This window comes from Schistocerca gregaria, chromosome 6 (assembly GCF_023897955.1).
Source record: "Schistocerca gregaria isolate iqSchGreg1 chromosome 6, iqSchGreg1.2, whole genome shotgun sequence".
In the NCBI taxonomy this organism is placed as follows: domain Eukaryota; kingdom Metazoa; phylum Arthropoda; class Insecta; order Orthoptera; family Acrididae; genus Schistocerca; species Schistocerca gregaria.
In genome coordinates this window covers 541,144,270-541,166,420 of record NC_064925.1, presented here as the reverse complement: position 1 = coordinate 541,166,420, position 22,151 = coordinate 541,144,270, and the positions used below count along the sequence as shown (strand labels likewise).

The 22,151-nt window shown below is 41.8% G+C and overlaps 1 protein-coding gene across 3 annotated transcripts in view; it reads right to left on the bottom strand.

Annotated features, from left to right (window-relative positions):
* Nucleotides 1–22,151, bottom strand: part of LOC126278376 (uncharacterized) — a 355,754-nt gene that overhangs the window by 201,552 nt on the left and 132,051 nt on the right. For all 3 annotated transcript variants that reach the window (XM_049978453.1, XM_049978452.1, XM_049978451.1), the window contains one exon: nucleotides 21,312–21,410. In XM_049978453.1, coding sequence (XP_049834410.1) covers nucleotides 21,312–21,410 — 99 coding nt within the window. The remainder of the gene's footprint in view (nucleotides 1–21,311; nucleotides 21,411–22,151) is intronic.

Below are 22,151 nucleotides of genomic sequence, written 5' to 3'. Positions count from 1 at the left end.
TATTAGATACAGGCTCCCAGGTAGATTCTATTTTCCTTGACTTCCGGAAGGCGTTCGATACAGTTCCGAACTGTCACCTGATAAACAAAGTAAGAGCCTACGGAACATCAGACCAGGTATGTGACTGAATTGCAGAGTTTTTAGCAAACAGAAGACAGCATGTTGTTATTAATGGAGAGACGTCTACAGACGTTAAAGTAACCTTTGGTGTCCCACAGGGGAGTGTTATGGGACCATTGCTTTTCACAATATGTATAAATGACCTAGTAGATAGTGTCGGAAGTTCCATGCGGCTTTTCGCGGATGATGCTGCAGTATACAGAGAAGTTGCAGCATTAGAAAATTGTAGCGAAATGCAGGAAGATCTGCAGCGGATGGCACTTGGTGCAGGGAGTGGCAACTGACCCTTAACATAGACAAATGTAATGTATTGCGAATACATAGAAAGAACGATCCTTTATTGTACGATTATATGATAGCGGAACAAACACTGGTAGCAGCAACTTCTGTAAAATATCTGGGAGTATGTATACAGAACGATTTGAAGTGTTATGATCATATAAAATTAATTGTTGGTAAGGCGGGTACCAGGTTGAGATTCATTGGGAGAATCCTTAGAAAATGTAGTCCATCAACAAAGGAGGTGGCTTACAAAACACCCGTTCGACCTATACTTGAGTATTGCTCATAAGTGTGGGATCCGTACCAGATCGGGTTGACGGAGGAGATAGAGAAGATCCAAATAAGAGCGGCGCGTTTCGCCACAGGGTTATTTGGCAACCGTGATAGCGTTACGGAGATGTTTAGCAAACTCAGGTGGCAGACTCTGCAAGAGAGGCGCTGTGCATCGCGGTGTAGCTTGCTCGCCAGGTTTCGAGAGGGTGCGTTTCTGGATGAGGTATCGAATATATTGCTTCTCCCTACTTGTACCTCCCGAGGAGATCACGAATGTAAAATTAGAGAGATTCGAGCGCGCACGGAGGCTTTCAGACAGTCGTTCTTTCCGCGAACCATACGCGACTGGAACAGAAAAGGGAGGTAATGACAGTGGCACGTAAAGTGCCCTCCGCCACTCACCGTTAGGTGGCTTGCGGAGTATAAATGTGGATGTAGATCTACTTTGCAGGCATTGTCCAAGAATGGAGGGGTGTGAAGCCCTATATGACAGCACAATTAGATGTACCATCTACCACAAATTTTTGTCATTCACAAATTGTAGATGCAAAAGCACGAGGTGTATTCAAGTTCTAAGGCCTCCGATTTTTTTCTCCGGACTGGAAAGGGATAGAAACATGCGCATTGTTTTAAAATGAGGCCACGTTCATTATCAATACGTCCCAGAGATGGCAGCACCGTACGGCAGATGGAATTTTACCACCAGCTGCGAGAATGAGAACTGTTTTAAATACTTAAAATGGCGACGTTTTCCTTAATTGAACAGCGTGCAAACATTCGTTTTCTGAATTTGCATGGTTTGAAACCAATTGAAATTCATCGACAGTTGAAGGAGACATGTGGTGATGGAGTTATGAATGTGTCCAAAGTGCGTTCGTGGGTGCGACAGTTTAATGAAGGCAGAACATTATGTGACAACAAACCGAAACAAACTCGGGCTCGCACAAGCAGATCTGACGACATGATCGAGAAAGTGGAGAGAATTGTTTTGGGGGATCGCTGAATGACTGTTGAACAGATCGCCTCCAGAGTTGGCATTTCTGTGAGTTCTGTGCACACAATCCTGCATGACGACCTGAAAATGCGAAAAGTGTCATCCAGGTGGGTGCCACGAATGCTGACGGACGACCACATGGCTGCCCGTGTGCCATGTTGCCAAGCAATGTTGACGCGCAACGACAGCATGAATGGGACTTTCTTTTCGTCGGCTGTGACAATGGATGAGACGTGGATGCCATTTTTCAATCCAGAAACAAAGCGCCAGTCAGCTCAGTGGAAGCACACAGATTCACCGCCACCAAAAAAATTTCGGGTAACCGCCAGTGCTCAAAAAATGATGGTGTCCATGTTCTGGGACAGCGAGGGCGTAATCCTTACCCATTGCGTTCCAAAGGGCACCACGGTAACAGGTGCATACTACGAAAATGTTTTGAAGAACAAATTCCTTCCTGCACTGCAACAAAAACGTCCGGGAAGGGCTGCGCGTGTGCTATTTCTCCAAGACAACGCACCCGCACATCGAGTTAACGTTACGCAACAGTTTCTTCGTGATAACAACTTTGAAGTGATTCCTCATGCTCCCTTCTCATCTGACCTGGCTCCTAGTGGCTTTTGGCTTTTTCCAACAATGAAAGACACTCTCCGTGGCCGCACATTCACCAGCTGTGCTGCTATTGCCTCAGCGATTTTCCAGTGGTCAAAACAAACTTCTAAAGAAGCCTTCGCCGCTGCCATGAAATCATGGCGTCAGCGTTGTGAAAAATGTGTACGTTTGCAGGGCGATTACGTCGAGAAGTAACGCCAGTTTCATCGATTTAGGATGAGTAGTTAATTAGAAAAAAAAATCGGAGGCCTTAGAACTTGAATGCACCTCGTAGATTTAACAACAGCTGTTTATGGAATGCATGACAGCAAGGAGACATCTTGCACGTTGAGTACTCATATGTTTGAAGGAATCGAGGTACAGGAGAAAATTAAAATGCAGAATATTATAGGAGTTATGAAAAATTCACTGCTATAATTGTTTAGCCTCAAGATGTGTCTATGTTGATCGTGAGACGGATAAAATGAAATTGATTCATAGGGTGAAGTATACAGTTGTCAGCCAACACTATTCGACCATGGGACCTGTGCGAAACTTTCATATTTTTATAGTTTTAAATAAGTGTAGTCATTGGGAAAACGGTAGCTGTGGGAATGAAGAGAAAAGATGTTAAAAATGAACCAAACAATGTGAAATAACAATCACGAGTTAATGATATTCAGCCTTGTACATAATTTTGAACAAAATTCTTTACAATCCCTCGTGTAAACGATGTTTGGCATTAGAGTATAACCTTCGCACACTTTTTGTTTTTCATATTATATAAGCTATATAATAATGTTAGTTGATTTAGTTAACGGCCGCTGTGGCCGAGCGGTTCTAGGCTTTTCAGTCCTGAACCGCGCTGCTGCTATGGTCGCAGGTTTGAATCCTGCCTCGGGTATGGATGCGTGTGACGTCCTTAGGTTAGTTAAGTTTAAGTAGTTCTAAGTGTAGGGGACTGATGACCTCATATGTTAAGTCCCACTGTGCTTAGAGCCATTTGAACCATTTAGTTACCCTAGAAAACGCTACGTACAATTGTCTAAGTAAAGACACTGTTTGGTAAATACAATCACTTGCGACTTGTTCACAGTGATTGCAAATGCAATTTTAATAGCAAGTGTCTTTTTGTCAATTGAAAAGGCTTACTTGGACCAGATGGTGTTAAATTTATCTGTGGTATTACAAGACTTTTCCCGGTGTCAAACAGTTGAGCGTAGATTGTAAACATGGGAGCCGTGAGAAACTTTCGCACTTTTATTGTTGTAAACAATGACAGTATTTACAATAAGTGTAATCGTTGTGATAAGGTGGTGGTTAGTGGTGGTGGTGGTTAGTGTTTAACGTCCCGTCGACAACGAGGTCATTAGAGACATAGCGCAAGCTCGGGTAAGGAAGGATTGAGAAGGAAATCGGCCGTGCCCTTTCAAAGGAACCATCCCGGCATTTGCCTGAAACGATTTAGGGAAATCACAGAAAACCTAAATCAGGATGGCTGGAGACGGGATTGAACCGTCGTTGTGATAATGGTAGTTGGTGACAATGACAAATATGTTTCTCACCTCAGAAAGTACATTCGTTTAGAAAAGTCAGCTTGTACGACGTGCAGAGATAGTGGACTACCGCAGGTGGTTGCGGTTACAGGTGGTTGCGGTTATTATCTATCACAATGCTGTGTACGAATTATCCACTTAATAGGTACTGTAAAACAAACAGAAAAGTATTGGTATTAGATAATATGAAAAGGGAGTCTCTTATTCATGGTTAATAAGTTAGCTTCGTAAAATGTAGGTATGAAGCTGGGCATCAAAAAATGGTTCAAATGGCTCTGAGCACTATGGGACTTAACAGCCATGGTCATCAGTCCCCTAGAACGTAGAACTACTTAAACCTAACTAACCTAAGGACATCACACAACACCCAGCCATCACGAGGCAGAGAAAATCCCTGACCCCGCCGGGAATCGAGCCCGGGAAGCTGGGCATCCATGATGCTCTTTTACCTATGATAGTGAAAAGTTTCTTTAATGTTAAAAAATTCTAACAAATAGGAAATTTTAAATATGTATCGGAAGCCGGTTAAAAAACCTTTCTAACGATACCTCATTCATCACTGTACCATTCCTATGTGTTGAGAAAAACCGATGTTGACTTGAGAAAAAATATATGCGATATGATTATGTAGTCTGTTGGCAACCATCTGCAATGCCCATACAAGTTTCACTCATATTATATTCAGCCAAGTACCTGACAAAATAAGAGAAGTACGCAGAACACACGGTCAGATGTCAATGAAACTTCATATACATACGTACCATCGGTTGGTATGTAAATGATTAAAGAGTTACAAGTCTCTGGGACAGGTAGAATGACCGAATGGATTACTGTTGTTCGGTTTAGTGTTGTTAAGAGGCCTGGAAGGGCATATAACGGGCGTGAACAATGGTAGATGTTGGGCAATCACTGTGAAGAACACGGAGATAGTGAGTGCCACGTAATCGTACGATACTGCATTGTCAGCACTTGAAAGAAATTTGAAAGAGGCTTAATTTTGGGCGTCCATTTGCCCCGTTGGTAGAGCCCTGCAACATCCTGATTTGGGGGCTTTTGGATGTGGCAGTGGCTCCAGTCGGACTACAGAGAGACGTGAGAGCAGGCAGTGAAGGTTCTGGGCGACCACGTCTGACCACAAGGAAGGATCGCCGTACAGTGCGACAAACACAACATAACCTCTTCACATCTGCGCCTGCCATCCGAGAACAAGTAATGGACTTCCTGCCACATTCTGCTAAATCCCACACCATTGGTCAGAGACCAGCAGAAGCCAGGCTAGAGAATGGGCTGCTTTCCTATGTTAAAAATATGGGTTGGATTGTTGTTATTGAGAATGATTGATTATAAGACTCAAATAGCGTTTTAGACCAGTATTCTCACAAAACACCTTTTTATTTCATGTAATTAAAGCTCCAAAATCATTCCATTTCAAGTTTTGGTCACGTGATCGAAAATCAACAATAAAGTACGGAGTGCCACAAGGTTCAGTCCTAGGACCTCTACTGTTCCTCGTTTATATTGATGATATAAATGACTTTATTAAATTGGGGAAACTAATCTTATTCGCTGATGACTCTAGCATATTAATAACAGCTGCTCACAAAATCTCATTGGAAGTATCAATAGATACTGTTATGTCCCAAATTACTAGCTGTTTTCAAAAAAATAAAATAATAATAAAGTAAGAAAAAACTGTCTGTCTGAATTTCCTCTCTTCTCCACATGTGCAAAACTTTGTTACAGTACCCTACCTTAAATACGTTACTGAACTCGGTTACTGACACTAAGGGTACAAGATAATTTAAAATGGGACTGTCATATAAAATGGCGTTTTTATATTCTATTATCCATCGGGGGATTTCTATCCCGTTGTCAGATGTCAAATCGAAAAAGAATTACAAATTCTCGAGAGTATTGCACAGAATAATGGCTATGATCCAAAGATAGTGAGGCAATTAAATCATAAGAAAACGCGAAAAAGGACAACGACTTAAGGAAACACAAATACTCAAACCCAAGATCAGACCAAGAAATGGTTTTCGGTTCCTTATATAGGTAATGTCTCCTACAAGATAGGGCGCCTGTTGAAAAATTCAGGTTTTAAAATTTCCTTCTCGACGAGTAATAGTTAAACGCGAAAATTGGTTCATACCCTTGAGAAAGACTGTGATAAGTCAGCGAATGTTATTACATAGGCCAAACAGGCGGAGCTATATCAGTAAGGTTTAAAGAACATCTCCCAATAAAGGGCGTAAAAACACGGGGGTCAGCCTTTGCGGAACATGGTGCAAATGGCTCATACACCTAAACCTTTACGTGACATAGAGCTACTACATCATCAAGTTAAGGGCTATAGACTCGATACGCTTGAGGAACTACAAATTTACGCACACCTAATTACAGATAGAGGCAATTTACTGAACGATCAACTGTATCTAAAAAATAGGGCATACTTCGAAGGCTTCCAGCCCATATTAGGATTACAATAATCCATAGTGCATGTGACCATTACAGTTTCTGTAATAATACAGATGTTCATACGAGATTTATTGGTCAGTTTATAAGGCTCTGTAGTAGAATGTGAAACGTAGTCATGCTGGATACTGTAATTAACTTGCAATAGTACAGTATAAAATTAATTCCTAGCAAAAATGTTATCTGACGCGTGTGTAATAAGAGTTTGATTCTATACGTCTCACGCATGTCGCCCTCTGTGAGGCAGACCGCGAAGCAGGTTCTGAAGAAGACCTTATTACTAACGTCGAAACCTAGGTAAACGATAAAGTTAACCTGCAACTGTAGGCTGTATATTCTTATATAAACAATATCAGTTACTGTCGCTGCATAAAAATGTTAAAAGTTATCACAAAAAAGAACTTGAGAAAAAACTTTCAAAAGCTTGTTATTCTCTGCGTGTGTTAAATAAAAGCGCAAACAAGTCAACAGTTATTCATGCGTATTATGAATACTTCCATGCACTACTTCGATATGGGCTAATCTTCTGGGGAAATTCAGCCACCAGCATAAAGATCTTTAGGACGCAGAATAGAGCAATCAGGGCTATCTGCAACCCGAGAAAACTGGAAACATGTAGACCACATTTGATCCAGATGAAAATAATGAGCCTACCGAGCCTTTACATATATGAGTGTATCCCGTTCGCAAATTAGTATCTTTTAAACCAAACTGGACATCTTCAACAAAAAAAATACACAGACACAACACAAGAAACACAAACAATATCCACATGTCACAGTGTAGAACAGCACTGTACCAAGAAAGTGTATCAAAGATAACAGTTCAGCTATATAACAGCCTACCCAGTGATTTAAAATGGCAGCAACATAAAAATTTTGTTAAACATAATCTAAAGTCATTTCTAGTGGAAAAATGTTATTACTCTGTAAAAGAATTTTTAAATTACAAAAAAATAGCCTTGTAAACAATGATTTCAAATTGCTGTGTTTGTCACTTGTAATTTATGATTGTTATCTGTAATTAATTTTGTCATGTCCCACCCCCCCCCCCCCCTCTCTCTCTCTCTCTCTCTCTCTCTCTCTCTCTGTGTGTGTGTGTGTTTGTGTGTGTCTGCTCCTTTCGCAATTTTTACTTGTCCTATATTCAATGTACTGTTTAAGTATGTAATGAATCAAATGGGCCTATAAATAAATGAATGAATGAACGCCCTATTTAGCTGAAGCTCTGGTGACGTCACAGGCTACGAGTAAGACGAAGATATTACGTGCGTTATAGGAGAGTTGGCCGAAGCTACTGAAGGTGTTGCGTCCTTTTTCTGCAAACTGTTTCGTTATTTAGTGACGGAAAACTCATTTACAACTTTTAAGCAACAAAGGGAAGGAAGTTTTCGAACACGATATTGCAGTGCATGTGTTGTTAAGAAATAGGATGCATGGATGTCCGAAGAAACATTACATCGTACTTCCTAACAACACAGGTACTGCAATATCGTATTTATCCGCCGATATCAGGCAGCGACTTGAGCGCAAATTGTGACGTATGAAAGACGACATATGAAAGTTTCGGTCTGGCCGTGAGTTGCGCACAGCTAGCCAAACAGGCTGAGGCAGCTGCTCACGTAATGCGGTAAACCCGGCTTAGAGTCCCGGTCTGGAACAATTTTTCATTGTCGTCATTCTATTATGCATACGATAGTTGTCTGCATTCGCAGTTGCGAATATATTTCATGAATTTTGTGAAGACTGACAGTGGCAACTTTCCGAAAGTTGTTGCGCTAATGGTCTCTTCGTTATTCTAAAAGAATCCAGATTTTTACGTCCCAGGGATTCGAAACGCCAAACTTGCACTGTAAGTAAAATATATTTACACTTGAAAGCCAATTATTGCGCGCGGGTCTTTCACCTCAACGAAACTCACGCACGTATGGCGTGCTTTCGCGGCAGTTCATACCACATTCATACGTGACGTACTTCTATTAGCAAAACTCGATTAAGGCAGAGATCACCCTTTATGAGAGCTACTTTAGTCGATAGAGCATAAGACTCTTAGTCACAGGCTTGTGGGTTCCAGCGGCATGTTGACCGGTATATTTATTTTTCGGAACGATCTCAGAAATCACTACGTTTTCTACAAATAAAATACGAAGAAAGTGGGTACATATTTTATAAGGAAATCTATGTTAAAACTAGTGAGGAATCTAAGGAATGAATACGGTCGATTCATTCAGTTGCTGAAAAACAATTTTCCGAATGACAACAATCGACGGTGACCGAGTATGTATCTTACGTGAAGATATCGTATTAGGGGCGATCAAAAAGAAACGAGTCGGAGGCATAATTACAGAAACCGGTACCTGTATGTTAGAAGTACTGACCCTGGCAGTTTAGACACTTGTCCCACTGTGACACAAGGCGGTGAATGGCCGTCTCACAAAGTTCCCGGGGCTGCGATGTTAACCAGTTCCGCACGTACAGCTGGACGTCGTCGTCCGAGGTGAATCGTTTGCCCCTCAGAGCCTTTTTAACGAGACCAAAACTGCCCTTAATCATATGGAGAGAGGTCCGGACTGCATGGAGGGTGGCTGAGAACCTCCCATTTGAATTTCTGTAGGAGTGCCGCGACTGTGTTGGCCGTATGAGGCTTTGCATTGTCGTGGAGCAGTAGTAGGAAGAGGAGAGTTAATTTAGGAACAAACCATCTAAAAACCGGAAATCTGACGATACAGTAGACAGACACATTCACGTACCTCGATGTCAACATCAGTCAACAAAACCTTATAGAACAAGAGATGTAACAAGAATTCAAGCTGGGAGAAGATGTCTAGGAGCTATGCCGAACTTCATAATATCGAAGTTACTATCTAAGTAGTTAAAAATAAGAATATACCAGACCATCATCAAGCCAATAGTGTGCTATGCAAGTGAGACATGGACCCTGACAAAGAAAACAGTGAAAAAACTTATCACTTGAAAATAAAGTACTGAGAAAAATAGATGGACCAGTGAAATAAAATCAACAGTGGAGAATAAGGATAAACAGAGAATTCAGACAATTATACGCACAGCCTGGTGTTGTAGTGAGTGTGAAAATTAAGAGACTAAGACGATACGGACATGTAAGGAGGAGGGGGAGAATACGGTAATAAAGGCTGTAATGAATGGCGAAGCTGAAGGAAAGAGGCTGTTGGGACGGCCGAGAATGAGATGGAAGGATAATACCACTGGAGACTTGCAGATACTGGGTCTGGGAGATGAAGATGCAGAAGACAGGAAAGTGTAGAACGCTGGACTGAGTGAGGCCAAAGACCGGTTGTGGTTTGTGTGGGCAGTATAAGTAACTTCACAATCTATAACCTCCCTACTGCTGGCATCATAAGTTATCTTGCTGGCTGACCAAATAGCATAACTTAACTATCTTCAGTGTCTCAAAAAATGGTTCAAATGGCTCTGAGCACTGTGGGACTTAACTTCTATGGTCATCAGTCACCTAGAACTTAGAACTACTTAAACGTAACTAACCTAAGGATATCACACACATCCATGCCCGAGGTAGGATTCGAACATGCGACCGTAGCGGTCTCGCGGTTCCAGACTGTAGCGCCTGGAACCGCTCGGCCACTCCGGCCGTCTTCAGTGTCTCATTTTCGAATCTAATTACCTCAGCTTCGCATGATTTAGTTCGACTACACTGCTTCACCCAAGTTTTACTTTTGTCGGTGTTCAGCTTACGACTTGTTTTACAGACACTATCCAGTTCACTCAAAGGATCGGCTAAAAATAGTACAAACGAACAGTGCAGCCATAGAACTAGTTGATGCGTTTTTCTACTTCAGGCAGTTGATGGCAACTACTGGATGGACAGCAATACAAATAAAAAATTGCTTGGAGTAATTTTGATTAAGTAAATAAAGGTTTCAAAACTAAGCCTCCGACGTGTCTGGAAAAGAAATTTCAGAATAATTTTGTATCGCCAGTTTTTACTCATGGCAGTGATACGTAGAATATTTAATGCAAGGATTGAAAAACTGAGGATTGATCAGCAAGTTATCATAAGATGCATGCTGAATTTGCTAGTAGCGACAGGCAAACATGAAAATGGGGCGATGGTCCAAATGGATTGTAAGACGTAAATGCGACTGTTGATGGGTTAAGGAAGTTCTTTCTGGATTCCAACTGACAGGAAAAAAGACAGACTTCACCGAGATTAGAAAACTCTTCGGCGCCCCTAGATGACCGCCGTAATTCATGGAGAAGTCTAGAGAAGGTCTTTGTCCAGCAGTGCAAATCAGATGACTGATGGAAGCTACAAACAGTTGGATGATGTGGTTTAACGAACATGAAGATACGTTTGGACACCTGTCCTGGCCCAACTTATGACGAAATATATAAATATCAATCATCTGTGATCAACTTTAAGGGTAGATAATCCTGTTTAATTCTCCTCCACCGTCATCGCTTCTGCACAGCATTACGAATAGTAGATAAAAAGAGACTGTAGGAAATGCTTGTTCGAAGATTTAAAGGAAGAATTGCAGTCCAACGTCATCCTGATTAAGTTCAGCTATATGTCCCATCAGTGTTATATTACACTCTACATTACTTCCTTTCTAAACTCTACATTCGAGTGGGACCGCATATGATACGACACAGAATTTATTGAAACCAACTTTGAATGTATTTTCTTTCCGTAATATCACTTTATTTGGCTCTTGGTTTCACCACACATACTTCTTTGAGGCCTGAGCGAGAATGCAGCGAATAACTGAATTGTATGAAAGAAAAACACTTTTCTTGCTACTGATTTACTCAGCCGCTTCAGTTACGGAAACGTTCCACATGTTTCATCACAGAGCGCTAGATTTGTTCCGGACGAACTGCCATTTTGCTGAAATTTACCTGGTACTCCCGAAGGTTTTCCCACCAGTAACAAAATACCCTTTGTCTCCAGTGAGGGTGCTACTTGATTCAATTTGTAAAAGAGAGAGTTCTGTCCAACCCCCCCCCCCCCATACACACACACCCGTGCGTGAATCTAAACCACAACATAGTAGAGTCGCAGTTAAACAGCACCGCGAGAAACAGGGAGCTGTTGGTAGCACTGCGAGCGCGCGTACTACTCCATTATTAACGCGCGCGACGGCCGAAAACAAAACACTGCCGAGTCCCGGCCGCTATTCACGGCGGGATAGAATGTAAATACGCCGCACTTTTATTACCTTACAAAAATAATCTCTGCTTGTTATATTTTCACGCAGAGTAGCTTCCGGTGGAGGCGGCTGCTGCTGTTGCAGTTGCGCCCGCATACAGCTTCCTGCTTTTTCTTTCTTTTTTTTTTCAATGTAAACACTGCCGCATAAAATTATAGTGCTTTCATGCAAGATTTGTGGAGTATAATTTAATTTGGATAGGAGGTTTTTACGGCCGAAGTCGGGTCATTAACAGCAGAAGTGTAATTAAAACGAATTTGGAAGTGGAAAGAGATTTTAGAGTTACGCTGTTGCGAATTAGTAGAAACGAAGTCATGAGGGGCTTGCATTTGGTGTCATAACCCCCCCCCCCCCCTCCCCTTTCACAAACACACACACACAGACACACACACACACACACACACACACACACACACACACACACACACACCACGCGGGTCGTCGTTCATTCTTTCCACGATACACAGTAAATCAGCTCTAAATTTTATGTTGTGTGTTGCTTTGCCTGGGTGGCTATTGTAATTACAATGTGTCAGAAGTTGGTTTGGTATTAATTTGCAAGGTATATATTATGAAAAAGAAGAAAAACAGAACAGTTACAAACTAACAAAATTTATGAGTGGTGCCAAATCAAGAAATCGCACTGCAACTAATAATAATGTTGATTTGCACTCGGCTATCATGTTAGGCAACTACAAAAGATCCTTTTCCACACCTTTTTTTTTTTTTACTTTCGGCTCTACAGCATCAGCAACACCTTGAACCCAAAGTGCCAGGCTTCAATGTTGCCAAGAGTACACAAATGATTCGTAAAGACTCTTTTAGGCCCGGCTGTATAGCATGGCGTATAGACTGCGGAGGATAAGTGAGTCCGAGCAAAAAGCAATATCTGATCTCAAGCGAATTTAAACTTGTGGATCTTGGTACGAGAAAGAACTAGTTTTGTCGAATAAATTAAGTAACCAAATAATTACGTATTTTACCTTTATTACTAGTGTTGGCATCCGAACGTCATCCGTTCTGTTTCATTTATTTACACGCCAAGTTCTGTAGGGCCAAATTGAGGAGCAAATCTCCAAGGTCGTGGAACGTGTCAGTACATTAAATTACAACATAAAAGTAATAACAGATAAAAATAAAATTTTTATGAATGCGAAAAAAGTCAATCCGTAAATTTAAGTAAACGCAGTCAACAATACAACAAGAATCAGCTTAAGTCTTCAAGGAACTCCTCTTCAGAACAGAAGGAGTGACCCATGAGGAAACTCTTCAGTTTCGATTTGAAAGCGCGTGGATTACTGCTATGATTTTTGAAGTCGAGTGGTAACTTATTGAAAATGGATGCAGCAGTATATTGCACAGAGCACACCTTTCTGTGCAAGAGATAAGGAAATCCGATCCAAATGCAGGTTTGATTTCCGCCGAGTATTAACTGAGTGAAAGCTGCTTATTCTTGGGAATAAGCTAATATTGTTAACGAGAAATGGCAGTAAGGAATATATATATTGAGAGGCCAATGTCAGAATACCCAGATTCGTGAACAGAGGTCGAGAAGAGGTTCATGAACTAACACCACTTATTACCCGAACTGCCCGTATCTGAGCCAAAAATACATCAATATACTAATATAAATTATAAGTCAAATATTTGCTCACTCATGCACGTACGTCCGCGAAGTACACACACACACACACACACACACACACACACTTATACTGGTGGGTAACAATGACCCTTGTTTTACTGGTCTTTGCAGTAAATGAATTTTCTCTTGTGATAGACGAGGACAGCTGATGATATGGTCAGTGTCCTCATCCACAGCGTATTCACTCAAGGATGATTCAGTTCACTGCAGCCCAGGAAGGTACTGCATAAACATCAATCTAAAGCGGAGGTCAAACTTTGTCACGACAAATCCCGGCCGATATATGCCATAGTCATATCATAGTCATGATACAATGATCGATGCTGTTTCCCCATAGTGTAGTGCCATCTATCGGCGTCCATAGATGGAGGAAGGAGGGGGGGGGGTGCAGAGAGAGGGGCAAGAAGGGCCACTTGCCTCTCCTGGGTTCTAGATATAGATGTTTTATTCATAACAGAATTCTCGCGAATTTATAGCAGTTATTGTTAATCGTGTGGCAATTACACATCAGTTCAGAAATACAAATAAAATACGTAGATAATTTAAATTTACAATTACTGTATTTATATAATTTAATCACATCTGCTATAGTGCCCAACAAGTCCAAGAAGTTTGCAAGGTGCCATTGTTGAGGGCACTCTCCAACAACTTGTCTGCCAGTGGTAGTCTTTTCCCATCTACATACTAGTGGATTACCGCATCTCCCTGGACTAGTCCGGATTCCGTTGAGTGTGCTGTGTATCCTGTGTATATATCAAGATTCCATAGTTTGTTGCTGGCTTTGAGAAAGCTATGGAGCTCTGGTGGAGTACTTTGTACCATTGTTTCGTCCGGACTTATTGGAGATTGAATATTATGGTTCACCAGGTTGCTAGAGTGGGGGATGGCAGGTACACCATCATGAATTAGCAGATTCTGGTTGTTGCAGATTTTCTTATATACTGTCAGAAGGACATCTTTTCTTCTCAGGTTAGGTGGTGAAATACGTCTCATAGCAGATAGCCAGAATACTGGGGTGGACTTGATTGTGTCAGTACAAACCCGCATTGTTCGATTTAGTTGTGTACCTACAGCCTTCGGGTGGCTGTTTATCCCGACAGGGCTGCAATATTCTGCCGCTGAGTAGACAAGGCCAAGGGCAGATGATCGTAAGATCGATGCTGCAGAACCGTATGTTGTACCACATAATTTTTGCAGAATATTGCTTCTTGACCTCAATTTAGCTGCAGAGTTTGTTAAGTATAACTGCAAGGCATAGCGCATATTTGTTTAGGGACAGACCATTAATCTCGAACAATACGTCCAGTTAACGGTCGGTTAGCATATTACTCATACGGTCTCCATTTATGAGAATATTGTCCCATTACTCTTAAGTCTTATCTTCAGTGACCTCGATTTGTTTGTGCTGTGTTGCTGTTACCCAGTCATCAGCATAAACAAACATTCTTGGCTGAGTAGCTGGCATTTCTGCAGTATACAAGCTAAATGATAGCGGAGCTAGGACCTGCGATTAGCAAATTGTAGATTTAACAGTGCAGAACGGGACGGGAAAGATCGTGACTTAAGCAATCACTGTTTTCTTATATAACCCTGTTCACGGGAAAAAGCAGCGATTACTTGATGTGGCGGCGTTTTCGAAGCTGTTCTGCACGCAAGACGGGTGCGAATCTTTGCATCTTTGCATAACAGTGACAAAATAGTGTGCTCAATCTTTACCTTCTCGTTTCCACGTACAGTCGTTATCAAGCTGCAGAAAGAGACGTGTACAACATACTGGCGCCGGGATTCCGAAGGCAAGTCGCAACACAACTTCGAAACGGCAGCAGTACACATGCACGTGATCCGACCAAAATTCCGTTAGGGCCACCCCCTGCATTTGTTGCGTAACGGAATAGTTTACTGTTTGTATGTGGACGTGGAAGATCGGTGCTGGATTGCTGATTCTACATTCAGTTTTACACTACAGAACTATTGTTGTAGACTCTGCTGAACACGGAAATGTTGCATTGTAGGTGTAAACATCTATGATTACTCTATGGGATCACTCGTACATCAGTCTAAATAAGGAAATGCCATTTGATGTGCCAGGGGAAAAGAAAAATGGCGTGAAATACCATGGCCGAAGAGACGTCGACTCCATAAAATGGGAGCTTCTGAAACTCTGCAACACAGCACCTCATGTACTCATAGAGCGACAAATTTTGCATTTCAGGTGACGTGGCTGTACAATTATGAGACAAACTAAGGAGAAATTCATGTAGTCATGTACTGGCACTAAGTTACACGCTACCCAATCAATTTTTAAAAAAATATAGCATACAAAACCATTTTGTTCAACTTTAACTATGCAGACACACTTTAAAAATGGTTAGCACGTAAATACTGCAATAAACCCCTCAACACGATCAGCTCTGAAGTTTTGTATGCAAACAAAACCTCATAAGAGTTGAATAAGATCTTTTAAATAAAATTCTTCTCTGTTTCTCTATTTCGAGGCGAATTAATGTGGTATTTTAGTTGATTGCTTTTACCGATATTTAACAGCATTTCCTCAGTCGTCTTTTCTTAAATTTCAGCCCAAAATTACTGGAATATGACCTAATAATGTTTGTGAATATTTTCTAACTATATTTCACAACTCTCATATTGTGAATTAGATAACATGGTGCTATAATTTCAGACAGTTGTATCAATAAAAATGGCATCTGTATCGAAATTAAAAATATAGAAAGGAGTACTTTGCATATGGTATTGAAATATGCTTATCGTTTAGGTATCAAAGAAATCTACATTAAAAATACTAAGTAGATAGTTAGCAGTCGTTAGATATACAATAAGTTTTGTATACATCTTGAAGCATAACACGTTTCTTAACTCAATGAATCAATAATATAAAAAAATAGGAACTTTCGAATCGCGCCCTTTCTTGAATAAAACTTGCGGGCGTCTTGGTGACGCTTCGTAAAATGGTATGAAAGACTCCGAATACTGTGCGCTGGTGTGGTCGAATATTGGTCAATCCAAAATGATAGGCGTCCAGTTACATATAGCAATGAGGATGCTTACTGAGTGTATCAAGTCTACTCCACTAGCGTCCAGCATTCAGTCACATAGTCGCACCCTATCTGCGCAAACAAAAAGCACTCGTCTGATGCCTAGCTGTACAACCCAGCTACTAGCTATTGTAAGACTGGTACACTGGAAAATAATATAAAGAGTACTTCGTATTCATTGGTAGAAATTGGTTCTAGATTCTTAAATTTCAGCACAAGCGCAACTGCAGCGGTATGCGAAGCTGCGTCGGCAGAGCAGCAGAAAAAAATTAAATGACAGGTGAGCAGTTAAGACCGTCAAGATAACAACGTATTTCAATGTGAACACACACACACACACACACGCATTAAAAGGAGAATACTGTACGATCTACTGTAAGAATTTACGCTTACGGTCCACAAGTTCAGAAACTGCAACATTCAGGCATCTTAGAAGAGCATGGCTTTGTATTCGTTGCTTCTTCCTGATGATTTTACTCACTGACACGGTGCCTTCATGGTATACGGCATGAAAAAAATCTAAGCAATGAGAAGCAAAATTGTCAAAGATATCACCAACCATACACACGTCAGACAAATGCAGTTCGCAACACTACTGTTGAATTAGTGACAGATACTATCTATATTTCTCATGTTTGTGTGACAATAGTTTGTAGTGCAAATATAACAGAGGAAAATGAGCCATGTACTATATTACAGAAACAAGCAGCGATCGAGTCACGAGTCAAAGAGCATGCACACTGCCTCCACGAGAGCATAAGGCAGTAGCGATCAGTGAGACATTTATGTGTCCGGGGGACACTGTACGTAAAACATTGGTAAATGTAACGCCTCGACAGAGTGGCACAAATGGGGCAATCTTGTTTAGCCGTGCCCATGGGTATACGATGTATGAAGTGGTTGGATTTGTTGTTTCGCAGCGGAGTTCAGCAAGTTTACAAGCAATGGTGTAACGCACCTGGCCGCGAAACACGACGTCAGACTTGTGGACAGAAAAAGATCCTGATAGAGGCACTGGAGGCGCCTTTCACGCCTTGAGGATCAAAATCGCATCAAAACCAGAGAGGAATTGCTGCAGGCAGTGAATGAAGACCTATTCCAACTTGTTGGAGAGAAAACATTGTGTTAGGAAGAGACCTAAGAGAACAGCCTGAACTGCTGCGAGTGAAACAAGTAGCATTAAAATCGATACTCTCCTTATTACAAGTGTTTGGCTGTTTATTTTCTAAAGAAAGCAACAAATAGATACTTAACGTGTCACAACCAATGTCACTACGGCTGGCAAATTCCGTCCGTAACGACTGGTGGTTCTGTTAAGATCTGGGCAGTTTTCACGTGGTCACAATTAGACCCTAGTGTTGGATGCAGGGGCCAATGACCGATGAACGTTATGTGGGTGTTCTTGCAGACCATACGCATCCATTTCTGATATTAGAGTACCCTGATCGAGATGTCATGTTTCAGCAGAAGAATGCAACACGTTTCAGTTCAGTGACAGGCAGGTGACACGAACACTCTAGTGAATTCACGACCGTGACTTGGCTCCCCGTATCGCCTGATCTTATCCAAAACAAGCATTTATTGAACACTGTCGATCCCCATCTACCAGAACAGCTCATGTGAGGCCATACTTTGATCTGACATTCGTAGTGGCAATACATTTTTTTATGTTTCCTTTCATTTTAATCCTCCTCATCTTGTTAGGAAAGGAATGGGAATGAGTACAAAGGTACGTCACAGTAAGAAATGAAACCCTAAAGTTTTTTTTTTTTGTATTTAACATGAACGATGTGAGCTGAAGCAAACTCTGAAACGAAACTGTGGTGTCACCGCCAGACACCACACTTGCTAGGAGGTAGCCTTTAAATCGGCCGCGGTCCGACGTCGGACCCGCGTGTCGCCACTATCAGTGATTGCAGACCGAGCGCCGCCACACGGCAGAGACTTCCTAGTACTCGCCCCAGTTGTACAGCCGACTTTGCTAGCGATGGTTCACTGCCTACTTACGTTCTCATTTGCCGAGGAGATACTTTATCATAGTCTTCAGCTACGTCATTTGCTACGACCAAGCAAGGCCCCATTATCAGTTACTATTGATATTGTGAACTATGTACCGTCAAGAGCGACGTTCGTCATTAATGGATTAAAGTTAAGTATTCCACCAGCTACGTCCGTTTTTCTAAATTCTAATTTCCTTATCCTGTTCCAGACCTCACGCCAGCCTACATGAGCTAAATCGCGTGCCTTTCGGCCTCCTCTAGTAACACGGTGTTGGCTCTCCTGCCAACCACAAAAGAAACAGAGCGCAAAAAGCATTTACAATATTTGGCGAGAGGGTACAGCTTCTGATTCAGAGACGAGAAATACTTCACGCAGCTCCTCCTCTAGGGACAATAAACGCTACATGTGGATTCTGTAATAAGTAATAAAAATTTAACAAGTAACAAAAATTCTAACAATATTTAGAAGTGACAATGCATTGTATCATCTACTTCTGGTTGAATACTGGTTTAAATACAGATGTTCTTTATTATCACGATAGTGCTAAGCAAACTGAATTCTCATCTTTCATTATCATTTACCGTCTTTCTAACTCAGTGCACGTGTCTAATAACAGGGGTCTAGTTCAGCAGCCACAAACGATAAGTTCATGTGGGCTACCAACGAATGCGCCTCACCAGGTGGTTGGGATATGGTAAGCCCACTAATTAATAAACAGAAATATTTAATTATTTAACACGAGCGAGACGTGATCCCCTGAAAGGTTTGGGAGTAAAAGGGAAAAAAACCATGGCTGCAGAGACTGAGAGAGAGCATGCAAGAGAGAGACTTGCACGAAAGCGACCGACAAAACAGACAACGGTGGAGCCCGCCTAAAACAAAACCCTCGCTGAAATAAGCGATATCAAGCACTACTAAGCGTAAGTACAAATACAAAAGATGGGAAATGGCAGTACCAATGCACTGCTTTTGTACTGTTGGTTACACATGACTCCATTGTCAGCACCTCCAATCCGCTTATTATTCCAAATACTCTAATTACACAGCTCCTAAGCTTCTCGTCATTCAATCTTCGACAAGTCTTCACTAAATATTGCCTATGTAGGTATGAATAGATATGCCTACGAAATTGTTATTACCAAAACACCATGTTACGGACGAGTAAGTGTCTAAGACACTAATCATACTTACATATAAGAACATATTCATTATACTGCAGGATTAGCCTACATGAACAGTCTGGGCTGGTATCATTTTATGTCACTCCGTCGTAATTGATAACATCCCCACAGATCGATTGATTTAATTTCAGTGCATTTAATGTGTGGCGTATTGTAGCAAGTCAAGCTCAGGAGGAGGTTGGGTAGATAGTATAACACGCAAATATATTACTAGTAATTTATTAAAATTTGAACATGAATATTAACTTTCGAAACAAATAGTGTTCACCCACACGACATGAAACTTATGCTGTCACTGATACTTATAACATTTAGCACTTCATTACAGAATAATAGTTTACATAAGAGTTCAGTTCTTTAAATGTTAATAAGTTCAGAGTTGCTGTTCAATTGGCACGCAGCCGAGTCTGTACTACGATGACAGTGTCACCGTAACTGACGATCACAATTGAGTGAGCGGCTTTGCACTCGGACATATTGGGTCTACAACTTTGCCTCCGACGTTTCGCGATAGATGGCAGTAGCGACAAGTGATGCGGCACGTGGTAGGTCATAAGTGTCATACAATAAGCAGAACGCCATGAAAATATTACTCTCGATTGAATAGGTCAACTTACGAGCCCAACTGTCGTCATTTGCAGCTTGTTTTAATTTTCTGGTTCGTCACGACGAAATCTGCGACTGAGGCTCACAAAATGCAGGGTAAGATCTATGGTGAGGCACCTATTATTGAAACAACGTACAGTGAATGGTTTGAACGCTTCAAGAACGGTGATTTTACTTCAAAGCCCGGCATGGTGGTGGAAGAGAGAAAGTTCTTGAAGCTAATGAAGCCGGCAGAAACAATCACCGAAGATCATTATCGAAATCAATTGATGCGTTTGAGCCGAAAACTGAAAGACAAACGGCCGAACTACAGCGACAGACATGAAAAGGTGATTTTACAGAGTGACAAAGCTCGACCCCATGTCGCAAAACCCGTCAAAACATACTTGGAAACGTTGAATTGGGAAGCCCTACCATACCAGCCTTGTTCCCCGTACCTTGCTACCTTTGACTGCAACACTTCGTGACCAATGTCACACGACTGGCTGACCAACACTTCCGGTCATACGATCTAGAGCAAAATTGGATTGGTTCGTGGATCTCCTCAAAAGACGCACATTGGTTCAAATGGCTCTGAGCACTATGGGACTTAACATCTGAGGTCATCAGTCCCCTAAAACTTAGAACTGCTTAAACCTAACCTAACCTAAGGACATCACACACATCCATGCCCGATGCGGGATTCGAACCTGCGACCGTAGCGGTCTCGCGGTTCCAGACTGAAGCGCCTAGAACCGCTCGGCCACACCGGCCGGCAAACACAAGAACAATTTTTGGGCGTGAGATTCGTACACTGTTCAAAAATTGGAGAAAGTAGCGGCCAGCGATGGCCAGTACTTTGAATCGTACATTATTGTGTTTTACAATAAAGCCTCGAATTTAGAGTAAAAACGGCGGAAGCAAAGTTGTAGACTCACTCAACAAATTCTCGCCTGCTGCGGCGTAAGGAAACACTTGGGGCGTGTCTTCCCCTACTTCTCCGGTTCGTTGCTGCGCCTTGCAACGATTGTCTTTACTCGTGGTGCAGCCTTGAGCTACCAACTTTTGCATGAGACCTCGTTCTGGGGAGTGTGTTGAGTATCTCTGCCAAATTACACAAATCTACTGTGAACTAAAGTGTAAATGTACCAGGTAATACGCGCGAGAATTGCAGTATCCAGAAGGAGGCTTGTGAGAGATGTGTGGTTATTTATTTTACGCAGTATTTCTACTGCTTTCTTGTGTTGAATACATTTTTCAACTTCCGAAAGTGCACACCCACAGAAGATTATGACGTAACATGAATTGGAGTCAAAGTGGAAAATAATCCGACACTACTGTGGACTCACCAGGTCGTCGTAGGACGTTTTGACAGCAACGACGGCTTCCTCTGCCTCGCGGGCCACAGACACCATCAGCTCCATCAGGGACTCCCGCCTCGCGTCCAGCTGCGCATACAGCACACCCAACGCTCATCACTCAGCCATGATTCACGATGTGTAATAGAAAATAGTGGTAATCACACACAGACACGCTAATTTATTCATGTTAATAGTTATTGTTGTTGTGGTCTTCAGTCCTGAGACTGGTTTGATGCAGCTCTTCATGCTAATCTATCCTGTGTAAGCTCCTTCATCTCCCAGTACCTACTGCAACCTACATCCTTCTGAATATGCTTAGTGTATTCATCTCTTGGTCTCCCTCTACGATTTTTACCTTCCACGCTCCCCTCCAATGCTAAATTTGTGATCCATTGATGCCTCAGGACATGTCCTACCAACCGATCCCTTCTTCTACTCAAGTTGTGCCACAAACTTCTCTTCTCCCCAATCCCATTCATTACCTCCTCAATTTGTTACGTGATCTACCCACCTAATCTTCAACATTCTTCTGTTGTTGTGGTCGTTGTTGTGGTCTTCAGTCCTGAGACTGGTTTGATGCAGCTCTCCATGCTACTCTATCCTGTGCAAGCTTCTTCATCTCCCAGTACCTACTGCAACCTACATCCTTCTGAATCTGCTTAGTGTACTCATCTCTCGGTCTCCCTCTACGATTTTTACCCTCCACACTGCCCTCCAATGCTAAATTTGTGATCCCTTGATGCCTCAAAACATGTCCTACCAACCGATCCCTTCTTCTAGTCAAGTTGTGCCACAAACTTCTCTTCTCCCCAATCCTATTCAATACCT